Below are 18,384 nucleotides of genomic sequence, written 5' to 3' on the forward strand. Positions count from 1 at the left end.
TTCCCGGGCAAACTTCTGGTCAAGCTCTTGACTTTGGGTGGGAGGTCTGTAGTAGACTCCCACCGTTGTGTCCCCTGTGCTGTGTTCCCCATGGATTTTAACCCAGAGGGTCTCCAGTCATCCACCCTGGTCACCAACATCAGTTTGCAGGGACATGTAGCTTTCCTTAACATAGAGATCTACACCCCTGCCCCTTTTATCTACTCGATCCCTCCTGTATAGAGTATAGCCATCTATAGTCCCACCAGGTCTCTGTTATCCCTATGACATCATAATTATTTGCACTGAGCAGGAGGACGAGTTCCTCCTGCTTATTCCCCAAGCTTCTGGCATTTGTGTACAGGCAGGCAAGTGTCCCCTTGTGGGCTCTTGCCTTCCCCACAGATTGTACCAGGGCTGGGGCAGGGGTGGGCTCCCTTAAGTACCTTGGCCTGCTGGCTTTGCAAGGGTTGCTCAGTGGGCCAGCAGTGGCGGTAGTCCCCCCATCTCCCAGTGGGCTTAGTTTAAAGCCTGGTGGAGCAGGTCAGCCAGTATGCTCTGAAGTCTTTTGCTCCTGGGCACATGTTCAAGTGGCACACCTGGGAGCAAAACATTTGGAAGCAGTAAACTCCAGAATTTATTCATGCACATTAATTGCACATGTAGATGCACCCCTTGTGTTCTTAAATTCTTATGATCAATATATGATTTCCTTTGATCTCCCAAAATTCTACTCTCCAGTTTACTCAGAGTCATATTTTTTCTTTCATAAGTAAAAAGAACTGTTAAGCTTTTTGTTATCAACACTATCAATCGCTCAATATGAGGAAGCCAGTCTTCCAGTAAATAGGGAAGTCAACAGTGAGTCTGCAGATGACTGAGGAGGCCAATCAGAGATTTGCATGTTCAGCTGCACACATGGCAAAGAGTTGCAAGAGGAAGGAGTAGATCCTGATGATATTGGGTCGCAGCTCTTTCCCTTGGTCTTGAACAAGATCGCTGGTATTAATTTTTCTGTACTTCCAATTGATGTGAGGTATTTTCTGAAGACAGCACTGATGTTACTGGTAACATTCCACAGTTTTCATGTGCTTCCAATACGTCATCCAAGTTTCGTACCCTTACATCAGGGTAGGAATGACAACAGCCTGGTAGAAGAGAAATTTGGTTTGGATTCTGATGTCATGATCATCAAAGACAATTTCAGAAATGTCCAAAGGCAGCACTGGCAGATTTTATCCGGTGTTGACTATACTTGTCTGTTGAAAGATAGCTGCCAAGGTAGAGGAAATACTCAATATTCTCCAAGGATTGTCCTCTAAGGGTGCATCTACAGGCAATGGGTTACTGTGCGTTAGCCTAATTTACTGCGCAGTATGGGTGCACTTCTACATAAGCATGACCTGACTGCACAGTAAAAATGGAAAATCATGACTAAATTTGATACCTGCAAATGCAGGTATCAAATTTAGTTGCAATTAGTTAATGTATAGTAATGCATGTGTAAAAGTGACCCAGCACTAACTTCAGTGCTGGGTTTGTCCAGCCACTAGGGACCAGCCTAAGCCCAGCCCCAGGGCTCCTGGCTGGTCACCTTTTCTGCTCCAGGTCTGGGTTGTTCTCTGGCAGCACCTAGCTGCAGAGCATAAAGTCACTTTGTGCCTTGGGGAACACTGCACAGGCGGCTGCTGGAGCCTGTGCACTCCCTAGGACCAATGCAAGCCTTGTGTGCCCCTGGACAGGCCACAGGCTGCCCTCTGCCCCCTTCAGAGCTGCTGCTTGACCACAGATGAGTGTTGCAAAGGGCTGCAGCTTGCTGCACTCCTACTTCAGGACTGATATCTCCCCAGGCCTGCTGGTTGGCTGTCTCTAGCAGCAGGGCCAGCACCTGCTCCCTTCAGAGAGCCTCCTGTCCTTGTAGGTCCTGTGGTGAAGTGCCACTGCCACACGGCTCCCAGTCCCTGGCCATGCCCCTGTACTGGGTGCTGCTAGCTGGTGTCCAGGGCCAGCATCACAGGGACAGCCATGCGGGGCCCAGAGAGCTGGTGTGAGACAACATGTCCTCAAGTTGCTCCCTGTTGAGCCCTGGCCCTGCCCATGTGTGCATGCCTGTGCCAACTGTCAGGGCCCCCAACTGGACCCAGGAGGAGGTTAGTGACCTTGTGGTGCTCTGGGGTGGTGCTGACATGCTGAGGCAGTTTGCATGGGGCAGGTGCTCGAATGCCCACATTTTTTATGCCCTGTCAGACAGCATGCAGGAGCAGTCAGCATGGCAGTGCCACATGAAGGTCAAGGTCTTGTGGGCACAGTGGTTGGCCATGACCAGCTACAGTGGTCAGTCTGGTCATGCCTGCAAGACCATGGTATTTATGTAGGAGATGACCTGCATTTTGGCACCCTGTGACCTAGGCCACACCCCTGCGACAGTCACCAGCAGGGGCAGCTTGCCCTAGCCCCTGTCGCACCCTGACCCCTCCGGTATCATGTCACCAGAAGAGGGGATCTTGGGACTTCATCACCCTGCCCCGTCCTTCCCCCTGGCAGCTGTTTTGGGAGCCCTGTCCAGTGGCTGTGTCACCCTTGGCACAGCCCCAGACCCCACCAAGAGGAGTGGCCGGCAACATTACCGCTGGCTGACAGCAGCACCCCGGGGGGGGGCCTGGCCAAGTGCTAGCCCTCAGCGCACTGCAGGCTGCAGACACCGGGCACAGGTGCTTGTCCTTGCTGATGGGGAGGCCTGAGCCAAGCTGCCAGCCTTGCCAGCCCCAGACACACAGTAAGTCCTGCACTGGGGAAGGGCCTTCACAGTTCTCACCCCTACTCCCTGCCTCGCCTGCTTGCACTCCCCTGGTTCCAGGTCCCCCCCCCCCCCAACTCCCTTCAGTACACAGAGAGGCAGGACACAGTTCAGAACTTTACTGAGCAACCCATGTCCTCATGTGTGGCTGGGTACAGGCCTCTCATACCCTGAGAGAGGCATCGATGCTAGCAGCGATATCCACTTCAGCAGCAGGGGGCAGGGACATGTAGCGCTGCCACAGGTAGCACTCCAGGTGGCAGTGGAGGTTGTGGGGCAGGCCAGGCTTGCCCCTCTTGCCATTGTAGTTCTGGGTTCTGAACCAGGAGCGCAGGTGTACCTGGGGCACCAGGAGGACCATCAGCAGCAGGACATAGAGGCTTGGGCACCCCTTAGACTGTACAAACATCTCATCATGCACTGCTCAGGGCACGTGTAATAGGGATGTACTTGGGGCATAGTAGTGGCATGGTGGGGGGGCGGCCCTGAGGCACTTCCCCAGAGAGGCCCCCTGCAGGGAGGGTGGGAGTGTAGCCAACCCCTTGTCCCAGTTGTCTTGGAGCCCTGCATGCGCCAAACCCAGGTGCTATGGTCTGGGCAGCAGCCCAGCAGAATGGGTGGCTTGTAAGGCAAAGCAGGGTCTGAACCTACAGCAGCAGGTGCTGCCAGCCGCCTGTTCTGTCCTGCCCTGGGAAGGGGCCAGGGAGGCAGGTTGCCTGTGGCCAGCACCCAGCAGTCTGCCAGCCCTAGAGGAGCACCTGGGAGCAAGCAGGGAAGGGGCAGGGGGGAGGGGACTCAACTGGCAGCAATCTGGGCCCAGGACTGCTTGGCTGACTTACCATGGTCCCTGGGCACCCATGCATGGCTGACCCCCAATCTGAGGCTGCGCAGTGCCCTGGTGCAGAGCATCTTATCTCTGAAATGTTGCAAACTCTCACAAAAGGCTTCTGTCTCTTGCCTCTGCAGGACCAACACCAGTCCATTGTGTGCTGATGGAACAGCTGGCACATCCCAACAGCTCCAGTGCAGGGTAGCAGAGACCGAAAGCCCACATCAAGGATGTGCCAACTGTGCCATCAGCAAACAATGGACTGGATCCTCCTGCTCCAGTGGCTGGTAGCAGCGGCAGGAGAGTGGGAGGTGCAGGTGCAGGAGGTGTAGGTACAGGCTTGGCAGACAGAAGATATTGAGTGGGAGACTGCCAGAAGGAGGTGCAGGACCAGGTGCTGTGGGACCGCTGGGTGCAAATGGAGGCCCTGGAGCAGGAGCGTGTGGAGCTGTTCCAGCAGCAAGTGGTCCTCTAGGCCCAGGCAGTGGAGGCTGAGGATGCCAATCACTAGGTTCTGGATACTCTCCTGGCCCTTGCAGCAGCATCCATGCCCCACACTGTCCAGCCCCCACCCATAACCCTGCAGAGCCCCTGGGTCCTGCCTGCCTCCCCGAAGCAGACCACCACCTGGGCCTGGGAGGAGATCCTCTGGAACCTCCTACCTGCTAGACCTCCTGGCCTGGCACCCACCCCAGACCTGCCACCATCCACCTGGGATTCCTTCAGATTGTAAATGGGTTTTTTATTGTTGGTGGGTGGGGAGGGTGGTGGAGGGACTCTGTTGGCTGATGTGGAATGGGGCTCTGTGTGTTGCGGAGGGAGGGGGCAAGGGAGGATGTTGTTAAGGGAATAAAACTTTTTGTTTCAACCATGTGTGTGTTCTGAGAGTGGTGCTGGGGGTGTGCAGGGGGTAGGGGTGTGTGGGTGGTGGGGCAGGCATGCTGGAACAGGAAGTGCAGGAGGAGTGGGTCATCTAGGGCCTCCCACAGCCAGTGCCTTGGCCTCCACCAGTAGGCACACAGCCATTCTGTCAGCCTTAGCAGGTGTGGGGGAGGCCTTCAGGGGCCAGTGAGACCAGAACCATGGCCAGCAGGAGTGTGGGGTGCTGACTGTCACTGGCAGGGGCCAGGCTGGAGCAGCAGGGTGCTGATTGTCACTGGCAGGGGCAGGGGCTAGAGCAGACCTGGCATGGGGAGGAAGGGTGGGTAAAGAGGGAGCTACCATGTGCTGCCCCTATTCTGGGCATGAGGCCCCTGGGCAGGGAAGGGGCTGGGCACAGATCAGAGTTTCCAAGATGGCTGCCAAGTGCTGGCAGCTGGCTCTGGTTTCAATGTGGCTGTCAAGTGCTGGCAGCCATGTGGCCAGAGGCTGGAGCTCCCCCTGGTGGCCACAGGGGCATAAAGCAGGGCTGCAGGGACTTGGCACCAACTTTATTGCCAAGTGCAATAACTTTAGTGCCAAGTGTGTAGTCACTTGCCAAAAATTGATTAATGTGCATTAGCTTAATGTGCATTAAATTTAGTCATGTTTAAATGCATGTGTAGATGCACCCTAATTGTAATGTGTGGAGAAGCAGCTGGTTAGCTTGGGGTAGGTTGGAAAATATCTTGGCTTTTGAGAAGGTCTCAGTGAGTCCAAGCATTTCAGATGCTTCACAGAAGCAGTCAAGACTGACCTAATGCCCTTCAACTACATGGGTAGACACAGCACAATTGTCAGCATATTGAAGATCAGTAATGGAGATGTTGGTTAACTTGGATTTGGAATGCAGCCAGTTGATACTAAAGATATTTTAAGTCAGGTGATACTGGATGCTGATTCTAGATGGAAGTCTATTAGCCATAAGATGCGATACAGATGGAAAAGAGTGTGGGTACAATCATACATCCCTGCTTGACTCCAGTTCTAATAGTGAAGGTTTCCATTTCTGAGCCAGTGCTCGGGATGGTTACCGTCATGTTGTCTTGAAGAAGTCTGATAATGGTAGCAAATTTTGATGGGTATCCAAATTTCATCAGGATATTCTCTGGAGCCTGTCTGTTGATTGAATTAAAGGCCTTAGTCAGGTCACTGAAGGCATTGTAAAGATCTCAGTGTTGCTCACAGCACTTTTTCTGCTGCTCTCTAGCAACAAAGGTCATATATGTTGCACCTCTGAGCTGTCTGAAACCACATCAGTTTAATTAAAACAATTAGTTTCTGAAACCACATTGGGACTTTGGTAGAATATCCTCAAGTAAGTCTATTGAGGAGAAAGCTGGTGAGGATCTTCCCAGCTATGGACAGTAGTACAATACTGTGATAATTGCTACAATTTATCCAACTCTTTTCTTGAATATGGTAACAATTCTGGCATCTCTCAAGTCACTGAGAATCTGTTCATGTTTCTAGATTTTCAAAATAATTTGACACTCAAATATTTTATTCTAATATCAAAGAAAATGGCATTGACACCATTTCACAACACCTAATTAAGGACTGCCTTTCAGAAACACCATCTTATTAAGAGGCCTTGAAAGCCATTAAGCCAATGAAGAACAGTAAATCATATGGTCCTGATAGAATACCAGTTTATAAAATTTATAAGCAAGACAGAAAAATTCTCTCTTCCCAACTATGCATTGTTAAGATTTTCATCTTCTTGATAAAAGGCAAATAGAATTTGTGGTTTGGCAAGTACATTTCCAGGATGATTTTGCAAGGGTGATCTAATTATGTGCTAGCCTTTTGGGATAAAGCTTACATGAAAGACACTGTACAAACTGCATTACATTTGTGCATATACAAGACTGTGTTCCATTATATTGCTTTCATTTCTTACAAACCACATGTTTACTGTCAGTGGTTGTTTATACAGCCATGAAATGGCAGGGTATTTCATTGCTACTGAAGTCATTATTTTAAACATATATTTCCAATTATTTACTTCCAAACTGTCAAGCTATTTTCCTAGTGCTGTGCAGGGAGAGCTTAGAGGACTGGGTAGATGAAATATTACAAAAAGTATCTCTTGTAGTGCCATCTTGAATTAGATTAAACAATCCCAGAATAAATGAAAATCATTTACCGCCTGTAGGCAAAAATCTCTTTCACGTAGTAGTTAAATTGCACAGGGATTCACGGAATCACTAGAGCTGAAAATTAATATTAAGATTTAAAAGATGGACAAGTGTTAATCCTTTCTAATAGCATACAAAGATTAATTTAATCTAGTGCACAATTCTTGTATTTTCAGTCCCAGATCTACTAGTGATGGTTAGATTCCATGTGGTATGTTCAGAGGGCACCTGGGCTCAAATCCAGGAAACTTTTCAGCTGGGGCAATTGTTCTACCAACCAAAATACATATATCCTCAGCTGTCACAGCTCCTTGGGCAAAGCTTGTTTAAGCAGGAACGGTGACATTATGGACAAAATCCATATATTATAAATATTTTAGACACAGCATGTAAAATAACCATGAGCTGAAATTAGTCTAGGTTTATTGGTCATATCCCTGGGAGGATAAACTCTTGGAATGCCTCCAGTACCAGAAATATTATGCTCTCACATGATGTTTTAATACTGTAATGATTAGACCTGTAGAAGGCAGGACAGATTTGTATCTTATGGATTAACCGAAGTATGTGTATATCATAGAATCATAGAGAAGTAGGGCTGGAAGGGGCTTCCAGAGGTCATGTAGTCCAATCCCTTGCCTGAGGCAGGATCATCCCTACCCAAACCATCCCAGACAACCATAATCTAAACTACCAGCTAGACTGCCATCAACTATGACAACACAGACCTAGCACCCTAGATATATAGATAGATATACACCTCTACTTTCACAGCCCTGTCTCATGACCAGTCTGGTTCACTTGACAGCCCCTGGCATATATATACCTTTACAGCATCAGATTACTATTACAACAGTTGCATCTGCACACTTGCGTGCCCATCTGCATCTTTTTACCCATTACAATCACGCTGGGCTGCCTCCACTCCCTCTGCCCCCTCCTCCTCTTCCCCGCCCAACAAGGGATGGGGTCCCCTGTTGCCTGGTCAGGTGCCTGTACAGCTTTGTCTCTTTGGTCATGCATGGTCTTGGCCCCTGTCACCATCCAGAGGAGTAGGCTTACCCTCTTCCCCACCTCATTGGTATATGGGTAATACCAAAGGAGGTGATGAATTGTCTTCTTTTTGTAGCTCGTATCTGCTCCAAAACTGTTCCAGGACCTTGTCAAACCATAATGGTTCCCATGTCCACGGGCATGGGTTGGGCCGTGTGGACACCCTCCCCCCCAGCATCTTAGCAGGTTCCCTGCAAAATATTTCACAAAGCAAGCAGTTTTGGAGTCTGCTGCAGGTGCCAGGTTAAAGATCTGACTGAAATGAAAAGCCAGACATTTAGCATTACTCAGCCTCCAGTCTATTTTGTCTTATAGAGCTCTTATAGAAATTAGACACACTACGGAACTTGTGCCGCCTGTTGTTGGGAGCACATGACACTCATGAGGGCAGTGTTACTACTGATGCTTCTGTACACCATACTGGTCTCCCCCCAAGCAAATCATCCATAGAATCCAAGAGGTCATGTGTATTTTCTTCTGGGGCACCAGATGGCAGAACACTGCTCTCATAATAAGTGCCATGGTGTGTTGGTGCCTGCCACTTTAAGGACTCAGCCAAGCAGCCAGCAGGTGCTTGATTGCAGCGGCCATTTTAGATCCCTGGCCGCCCATATAAACAGAGCAGTTTGCTGCTGGCAGGCAGGCAGTAACATTGCCTGGCTGCAGGGCTGCTTGAAACATCTGGAGGTAAGGGAGGAGCTGTAGGAGATGGCTTAGAGGCTCCAGGTCCTGGGCATGACCTAAAAATGCACCCTGCTGGGAATGGGTGGCCTGGTAGGGCTCTCAGTAGTGCAGGAGCCTCCAGGAAATGCCAGGCCCGTTACCACTTCAGTGAAAGGCGGATTGTGGCACCTTAATAACCCCCCTTAATAAGCTCCCACAACTGGGTGTGTTATCTCCTAGTAGGGGCCAGAAGGAACACCCACGAGAGTGGGTGGGGATAGAGGCTCAGAGGCCTGACTGAGAGTACCCTCAGCTGGTCAATGTTGGGGCCAGGACCAGAATGGTCAAAAGGCCCAGGGGTCCACCATGAGGGATGCCCACAGCTGAAGGCCTGGGGTTCCAACTGGCCTTGGAGGCGAGGCCAGGGCCTGTGTGGCCAAAGGTCCTGGGGGGACCACGCCCAAGAAGGGAAATAGTTTCAGGGAGCTAGGCAGCCCTGAATGAGAGCGGGGTTAGACTGCCTGAGTGGAGGGATCCAGTTGGGGTCTGAACTGGAGGATTCTGGGGCCCAGTGTGGGGTTGGTGAGATTAACAGCAGTGGATGCCATCTGCATGGCTTGGGCTGCAGTGTAGGGAAGGAACGGAGCTACAGATAGTGCCCCCTGGCATCGGGGCAAGAAATGAACAGCCTCCCACCTAATTAAGATCATTCATTAGATTTCATCAAGGCATGGCAGGAGAGAAGGCGGGCAGTTGGCCCAGGAACAACCATTTCATATGCCTAGGTGAGTTGTGAAACGCTTTCCATCAAGCACTTGTCTCTGCATAGATGTTGAGGATGTCCATGTAGGCCAGAACTCATGTCTCTTTCCTGCTGCCCCAAGGGACCCCCTTTTTCTGGATCCTGGGGTCTTGCCTAAGCTGCTGGGCTAGTGGTTCCACCATGCAAATGAAAAAGATTGGGGAGAGTGGGCATCCTTGCTGGACCCCCAACTCCACTGTGATTGGAGCAGTTAGGAACCAGTTCACCAGCACACAGCTGTTCACATCAGTGTACAGCGTCCTTATCCAGGTGATGAAGGTCAGGGGGACCCCCATCTTTCTCAGCGTCACAAAGAGGAGTTGGTGGGACACCTGTTGAAAGCCTTTTCTAGGTCGAGGTTCACCATGGCTATGTCCAACCCCCTCTCCTGTTGGTACCTGTACCCGGCGGGCTTCAAACATCCAGTCCCGTGCTGCCTGGCTTTGTGTGTGTAAAACTGCTCATCGCTCCATCTCAGTGGTCTTACAGCACAGATATCTTGCCCCGGGGTAGCCTTCACCCCAATATCACCTGCCACGACTTTGTTCATTCCTTCAGTGGTGGGGTCCAACTACTGGGGCTTATCTGGAGTCTGGAATCTCTGGACAGCATTCTTCTGCGAGGCTCCAACCTCCCCTACACCTCGCCCTGATACCCAGCCTCGCCGAGCTGCTGACGTCTCTCGGCCCAACCCTCGCCTCTTGATGTAATGGGCACTCCGTACAGATGCCAAAGGTTTAACCTGACCTTGAATCGAGCCATTTATAAGGCCCACTGCGGCCTTCCTTCCTACCCCTCCAAAAGTGGGAAACAAAACAACAAAATCAAGGAAAACACTGCCAGTAAAAATCCCTGGCCTCACACAAAATGGGCTGCTCTAGCCCTGAGAATTCCTCTCCCAACTAACCCTGCCTTGGGTACCCCTAGGTATGGCTGATATCCCTCCTGAGTGCCGAACAGGACTACTGCTGGTCCCACCAGTTCAGCCCACTCTGTCCCTCACTGAGCGGCTCCGGCTGGTAGGAGCTTGTTTCCTCCAGCCCCTCCCGCTGCTTAGGCTCTCTGGTCCTTGTTGGGGTTGACTCCTAGAGCCTTCCCAATCCCATGCCGATCCCACCTGGGTTGCTGACTTGACTTCCATCACCCTCTCTTCGGGGCCATCCCTGCTGTCAGCTTCCTCATTTGGAGCCCTTGGATCTTCTCCCTCAACTCCTTTGCCAAGAAGAGAGGCATCCACCGACCCACCGCTGGCATCCTCCCTCCAGCAGCCTCAGGTGCAGCCTCCTGCTTCATAGAGGGCCGTCTGGACCCTTCTCGCCTCCGAGCGGGATTCCACAGACACCTCCTCTGGTGGCTCCGCTCCTCCTCTCTCCTCTTCTTCATCCGCATCGCTTTTTATTTTCCCGCACCGGCTCCGCTTGTTCCGCCCTGCAGCTGGCCACAGTTTCAAAAAGACGCGGCTAATCAGTCACATGGGTCCCGCTGCCACTTCCGGTCTCGCCACAGCGTCAGCTGCAGGTAAGGGAATTTCCATTTCTTTTTCTCTTTCCTTGTCTTCCCTGTTGTGTTTTGGGTCCCGGGACTCCCCCTTAGCCCCTCGGGGTCTGTTGCCTGTACTTTCCCTGTGACAGTACCACAGTGCATCCTGCAGCTGCATCAGGGCACCATGGATCTGTCACCCCAGTACCATGCATGCCTGGTCCTTGTGGATCACTGTACCTATAACAGATTTGAGATGCTCAGCCAAGACTTGTAATTGAAATTTAGGAGGGTTATAGACCTCCAGTTCTTCAGGTCCTCCCAAGGACCCTTCTTGTATCAATGCCCACTGCAGAGATGTGCAGAGGGTATATCCCAGGCTGTCACTGCCCCACAATCCTGGCCCCACCCTCCCATCCCACTCCCGGACACTGTTCCCTGCCCACTCTCCCACAGCCCCATGCCCTCTGTCCAGCAGAGCACACCCTGCTGGCAGGGGTCTCAGGCTGGTCTCCACGGAGACCCCACTCTATCCAGCTCCCTCAGCAGTGTGTGTGGGGAAGACAGGCCCAGAGCCGGATAGGATCAATTCCCTCCCCACTATCCTGTCAGCCTGGGCCAGGTCAGCACTGCCTCCCCCGGCCTGTAACAGCTCACCAAAACTCCTTAAGAGGCCCTCCAGCCCAAGTAAATGCCTATCCCTGTTCTAAACCATGCAGTAGTTTGAAACAAGGGCTGCATCTACATGAGACACTGATTGCACAGTAGCTTGTTACTACTGTGCTGTAGCATTGCATGGCACAAAGCATGACATGACACTACTGCACAGTAATAACAAGCTACTGCACAATAGTAATGAGCTACTGTGCAGTCAGCACCACCAAAAAGCTTTTTGGAAACGCTACTGCACAGTAACTCCAATTACTGTGCAGTCATTTAGAACTTGTGTATGCAAGTATGAAATGACTGCACAGTAACAACTGTGCAGTCAGTTGCACGTAGACATGACCAAGGAGATACTGATGAGGATGAAGTTGGTTCCTTAGTCCCGGTTCCCAGTTCCTTATTTCTAGCTTCTGGTTCGTTTTTCAAAGCTAATATTTACACAATTTAAGGTTGTTAATAGTGAATTAGACATGCTAAGGAGTTAGAATTTCAGCCTCATGAGACATTGGGATTTGAGTTTTTAACCACTTCCTTGCTGGGCAAAGGCATAATCACTCTATGTGGCCTCTATGAAGGTTTTAAAAAGAGAATGACTCCAATGTACTTGTAGGGCTTGTGATGTCTTGTATTACTTTTCTTTGCTGACGTGACAGACCAAGCAAGTATGATTTATTGCCCTGTTGTTGTACATACCTATTATTAAAACCCACATTTTGAGGTGAGTGGGGGAACAGCAAAAAGGAGGTTATAATATTTTTTCTTGTTCTTGATCAAAAAACAACAATATTTGAAACAAAATGAACATATTGTTTAATTTTGATATGAACACTCAAATGTAACTATTATACTTTTTAAAAGGGTTTGAGCTGGATCTTTTTTCTCCCTCTACTTTCCTTTTTTTCCCACTGTAAAAAAGGAGAGGGAGCAAAAATATGAACATTACAAAGGAAAGCATGACTTCTTTTCAATGTTTTAACTTTCTTTCCACTCTTCCAGTGGGGGGCTTCAAAGAGGGGACTGAGAGAAAATGGAAGGGAAAAGGATGGGGAGCAAAACTGAAACATCACAAAACACATAGGCAATGTGTTGGAGGGTATGGGGGGGGCATGTGCCCCACTTGAGACTGGCTGCTGCCAAAGCCACCACTGGCTTCCGTAGGCAGTCGCTGCTCATCACCCGCCCCCTCCTCACTGTCGAAAGTGCTGCTGGCATCTGCGGGCAGTCCCTGCTTGCTGCTCACCACCTCCACCCACCCACTGCTGACATCGCCACTGGCATCTGCAGGCAGTCACTGCTCACTGCTCGCTGCCACCAACACCACCATCAGCATCTGTAGGTGGTCCCTGCTCACCACTTGCCACCACCGCTGCCACCTACAAATGGTGCCCCCCCAGTCTCAGGAGGCACCAGTCGTTCATGGCAAAACAAATGCAAAATGTTAAATAATATTTAAATCAAATATTTTCATTAAGAATAAAATTAACTGAGACACAAAAAAACTAAATATTTTAATGTTTCTGTTGAAAAGTCATGTTAATCAAAAAAGTTATTGTTGATCCTATAGCACAGAAGATTTTATTTTCTCCTATCTCCATTTCACTGTTTCCACGGAGCCTCATACCTCAATTAACATGGAACTATCATTCCCGTTTCCTCAGATGTTATTTAAAGATGCTTGCACTAATGGAGAAATAAGCACTTGGAAACAAAGCCATCAGGCAAACAGGTCCGGGTTTTTTTGCACCTAGGAAACAAAATCAATACCCAAAACAAAAGTATTCCCTACATGCCTATGAATATGGGATTTAGCTCCTTTTCCCATATAATTGGAAAGGGGTATAGCTCAGCAGTAGAGCAGGTGACTGCCGATTAAAAGGTACCTGGGTATTCCTCATGTTTATTCCTCCCAAAATAATCCTTGCTAAATGAATTAGAAGGACTTTCACAAATACCCAGCATTTCATAAATACCCAGCCTGGAAAAATCCAGACCCTTCCAGCTGTTCCATTATTCAAATGCAAAAATGCTGACTCCATCCTGCTTGCTTTAACTACACTTCAACTCTGCGACAAAGCATTGGGTTATAGACATGCTTCTTCCAGGTACTGGATCTAGTTCAGTATCCAAGCTTGATTATAGCTGTAAGAGCTAATAGATTCAAAGCCTGATGTGGGAGGCTGGCAAAGCATAATAGGTTAATGTACAGGAAACTGTGTCCTAAATTCTTCTTGCCATGTCGCAACAAAGGTAGCCTTCAGCAATCTGTGTATCATGTTCCTCATCTAGAAAAGAATTGCAAGAGTTGTTTTATGAATATAACAATTGTCATTTACACCAACCCAGCAGGCTTGGGGGATACCAAGCCAGTCTACCTCTGAACAACCCATTGCTGCCAGCTCTACAAGCTCATACTCTGCACAATCCATCCTCCTGTCCTTGCATTCCTCCCTGGGGGACAAATGGCAGGACACCCTAGATGAGGGCAGGGGTGAGGGTCCCCAGTGGACAAGTCTGTATCCCACAAGCCAGCAGCTCCTCCGTGGAGCTGTTGCCACGGGCACGTATCTGGCACACTTTATGGACACCCCTGACACCCTTTTGCTAACAGAGGGAGACCCAGGTGCATGCCTACCTTGAGTGTGCCAGGCTGCAGCTTCTCTTTTGCCTTCTCCAGGACCTCTTGCTGAAGTTCTGGCTGCATTTCTCCCTGCATTTTTTTTGTTATGCACTTCCCATCTACTGTGCCACCTAGTGCTGGGACTTTCTGGTCAACCTCCTCCTGGCTTTGGCCAAGCCGGCCTTCTATAAGACCAGGAAGGAGATTCTGGCCAGGGCAACCCAGGTGAGTGTGCAGCTGTCTTTCTGTCATTCCTCCACTTATGTCTCCGGGCAGAGTTTCACTGGTTGTGTCCACAGGCTTTCTGCTTCCTCCATTCAGGGGGTGGTGGGTGCTGGCCAGCATGCTCTGCTTGGATCCCTTCTGAATCCCTTGTTATTAACCTGTGACTGCCCCATTCCTGTTTTCTTTTTAGCTGTCCTAAGTAATCAATTGATGTGTCTCCAGTGGACTCCCTTATAAGGGAACCTTACAGTTAGTTGTCCATGTTGGGCCAAAGCTCATGACCCCATTACATATCAAATAGGCCTGTGTTACAGAGCGGCAGAGAGTGGATGCTGAAAGGGACAGGGAACCGGGGATGATCACTGTTCCCATTCACTTGCATCCTCCAGCATTTAAAGTAGGGGTGGGCAAAATATGGCCTGCAGGCCAGATTTGGCCTGCCAAGGGATTTTATGTGGCCTACAGCAGGTCTCTCAGCCCTGCCTGGCCCAGACATGGGGTGCAGCCCAGCCTGTGGTGCAAGCACTAAGTAGCCAGTCCTGCTGTCCCTGGGGCGTGCAGTGTGGCTGGGATGGTGTGGCAGCTGGACTCAGCTTCCCAGCAGTCCTGGTAGTGACAGGTCTGCTGCCAGTGCCACCACTGCTGCCCAGGCACCCTGACCTACCCATCCAGCTCTCAGACTCTGCTCCCCACCTGCCTATGGCCCTATCCCATCCACTTGGCAGGGGTCCCAGGCTGGTCTCCATGGAGACCCCACCTGCCTGCTCCATCCAGTGCCCCCAGCAGTGGGTGTGGGCCAGATGGGCTGGGGCCAGTTAGGATCAATTCCCCCCCATTCTCCCCCCAGGCTGAGCCAGCACTCCCCCACACCTGCCCTACAATAGCTCCCCAAAACTCCTTAAGTGGCCCTTCAACCCAAATAATTAACCACCCCTGTTCTAAAGGACTCTTCAGCCTGGAAAAGCACAGGCTCAGGTGTGATCTGGTGGCCACCTATAAGTTTATCAGGGGGAACGTGTGTTCACCAGAGCACCCCAAGGGACGACAAGACTGTATGGTCATAAATTGCTCCGCGACCGATTCAGGCTGGACATAAGGAAGAACTTCTTTACTGTCCGAGCCCCCAAGGTTTGGAATAGACTGCTGCTGGAGGTGGTTTAAGCACCTAGTTTGAATGCCTTCAAGACACGCTTGGATGTTTATCTTGCTGGGATCCTATGATCCCTGCTGACTTCCTGCCCCTGGGGTGGGGGGCTGGATTTGATGATCCTCCGGGGTCCCTTCCAGCCCAAATGTCTATGAACTCTATGAAATAAAGCATGCTGCAGTGCAATTTGAAACTGGGAGACATTGATGATGCTGAAATTGGTTCCTAATTCCTAGGTCCTGGGTTTGTTTTTCAAAGATAATCTACACAATTTGCTGTTTTTTGCACCTAGGGGAAAAAAAATCAATACCCAAAACAACTAGTATTTTCTGAAGACCGTAAAAACAAAATCCATGAAGTTAGTGAACAAGTAAATGATTTAGCTGAAACTGTGGCCACAAGGGGGTATAGCTCAGTGGTAGAGCATTTGACTGCAGATCAAGAGGTCCCCGGTTCAAATCCGGGTGCCCCCTCTTTTTTATTCTTCTAGAAATAATGTTTGCTAAATGAATGGAAAAGATTTTTATAAATATGCAGCATTTATGACAACCCCAGGCAGTTGTTCCTTTATTCAAACTCAGAAATGCTGACTCCATCCTGTTTGCTTTAGCTAAATTTTTCAACTCTGCAATAAAGCTTTGTGGTCATAGACCTGCTTCTGCCAGGTGCTGTAGTTAGTTCAGGGTTGACTGCTTGATTACAGCTCAGAGAGGTTACAGGTTCAAAGGCTGGTGTGCCAGCCAGCTCACTAACACTCTTAAGAGGTCCTCCAGCCCAAATAATTGCCCACCCCTAATGTAAAGTCTAGGAGCTGCTCTTTATAGATGAGGCTGAAATTGGCTCCTAGCTCCTTTTTTTAAATAAGGAGCCAACTTCAGCCTCATTATTATCTGAGGGTGCATCTACACCGAACTTACTCAGAGTAGACTAATTAGCTCCACAGTAAACAGTCTCAGTGTCTACAGATGTAGGGCTATTAGGCTAGCATAAACTTATAAACTCCACAGAAGGGAAGTACTTGTACAAGTACTATGCTGCTGCAGAGTTTTTTACTATGCTGCAGTGCTCATGTAGATGCTGACCCAGCTGACTGGGGCACAAGAGTGCTTGAGTAGGGGAGCTGCCTGCTGGCTAGCCCCACACTGGAGCACCATTGTGCCCCAGCCAGCCCCTCTGCAGTACATTGAGCCAGGCCAGAGCACCCAAGGCTGGCAGGCCCCCTGATAGTCAGGGATGCTCCAACCTTGCTCAGTGTACTCCTGTCCTGGGCACATGTGTAGATGTGACACCCAGGAGTAATAAACTCTGGCACGATAAGTGCTGGAGTTCATTGCAGCATATTAATATGCACATGTAGACATGCCCAGAGTGTCTTAATTTGATCTGATTGGAAGGAGATTGGAAGGTTGGAGGTCATGTTTAAACCCATATTTGTTTCTGAATTCTAACCACCACCAGAAAGGCATTCAGAAAGGCCTTATTTGGGGTCAGATTTTGCCCAGTTTCTGCAATACAGAAATCTCTGCAAGTCTTGAAACATCCTCTCTTTTTTCCTGGATAATTGATGTTTCCACTCTGCAGAAACCTAATAGAGTTTTTATTGAACCTGGCCCTCTTTTTTCATGCTCCTGCACTTCTGGCATTTTTCCTGTGATCATTTTCCATCTCCCACAAGATTACCTGCTTTCTTTCAGAGCTTTTAAAAGCATGCCTCAGTCGCATGCAATTGCCTCCTCGCACACTGCAAGAAGACTACACCTTTGGTCATGATTTCCTCAGCATCAAGTTAAAACCTTAAAGCAAATAGGGTGACTGCGGTTGTTTGGAAAGGAAAGCCAGTATCACACAAGCAGTGTTGCATGACTGCAGTTTAATGGGCAGGAGGGATCCTCTTTCTAAATTGATTCCTCTGCATTGTATCCAGGGGTTATTTTATAAGGCATAAAACTGAGCAAAGGGTGTGTACACATGTACTTTCTGACAGTTAAGCTGAGTTTTTTTTTTAAAGTTGACTTAACTGTCAGAGTGTACACATGTATGTGGCTCAGAGTTGACTTAAATGCAACGCAAGATGATACACCTCTGAGGTGTATTACCTTGGGGCTCCTATACATGTATATTGAGGCTACTCCAAACTGCTGCAACTATAGTGCATCAGCACAGACTCCATCAATCGAGTCTGCTAGAGCATGGTAATTACCATGTTCCAGCAGACTTCAGCATCGTGCATCAGCATCCCTGCACTGAAAAACGGCAGCGGGGGCACTTTAATTAAAGCTCATTCAACAAGCTTTAGTTAAAATGCCCCTGCTGCTATTTTCCAGTATGGGGATGCTAATACAGGTAGCACTTTAATTAAATCAGTACTTAAAGCACCCCCACTTCCAGAACAGGTGTATATATCAACCTAGCTCACAAAATGGATGTCACCGGGTCACACAGATGTACATGTTATGCTCTGACCTGGTTTAATTTAAGTTGACTTAGTTAAGCGACCTTATTTTAAGCCAATCTAGCATGTGTGCACCCCTAAAAGTGCAATGGTTAAAACTCCAGGGCTAGAAACTGTACTAAAATACATGCCCCACTCAACCCCGCTACTCCACAAATGCTGCAGAGCCCCAGCCGCCACGCACAACCCAGCAGCGTAGCGCCCCACCTCCACTTCGGAAAAAGAGGCGGTCTCTCGTCACGTGACAGGGGAGCCCGCCCCGCCCCTCTCCGACCTCACGCAACGTCTCGTGTCATGAATGAATATCCCGTCGTCCTTTGCGCCGCCCTCTCTCTTTTCCCGGAATCAACATGTCTAAGCGAGGTAAGGCCTGGCGCGGCTGGCCCCGGCCTGGGTCGGGGAGCGATGCAATCCGTCGGCATCCTCCGGCCGCGCGGGCTGTGCGGTCTCGCCACCCGCGGGGGCGGGGCGGGGGGAGCCCGGGCTTCCTGCGGGGCTGTGTCTGGAGCGGGGGAGGGCCACTTGCGGGGCACGGGACTGGGCGGGGGGTCCCGTGGGCTGGGGAGGGGGTCGGCAGGCAGGCAGGCAGGCAGGCACTTATGACCGTGAAACCCCT

The 18,384-nt window shown here is 49.9% G+C and overlaps 1 protein-coding gene and 1 non-coding gene across 2 annotated transcripts in view; both read left to right on the forward strand.

Moving 5' to 3' along the window:
- Positions 1-15,717: 15,717 nt before the first annotated feature.
- On the forward strand, positions 15,718-15,789 carry TRNAC-GCA. The gene has a single exon. It is a non-coding gene; the product is annotated as a tRNA-Cys (tRNA).
- A 2,238-nt stretch (positions 15,790-18,027) lies between these two features.
- Positions 18,028-18,384, forward strand: part of RPL23 (ribosomal protein L23) — a 3,954-nt gene continuing 3,597 nt past the window's right edge. Inside the window, exon 1 of the mRNA XM_019507566.1 lies at positions 18,028-18,131. Within this exon, the coding sequence (XP_019363111.1) occupies positions 18,119-18,131 (13 nt within the window). The 5' untranslated portion in view covers positions 18,028-18,118. The remainder of the gene's footprint in view (positions 18,132-18,384) is intronic.

The sequence above is a fragment of the Gavialis gangeticus genome, unplaced genomic scaffold (assembly GCF_001723915.1).
Source record: "Gavialis gangeticus isolate Ggan-Ray unplaced genomic scaffold, GavGan_comp1, whole genome shotgun sequence".
Classification (NCBI taxonomy): Eukaryota; Metazoa; Chordata; order Crocodylia; family Gavialidae; genus Gavialis; species Gavialis gangeticus.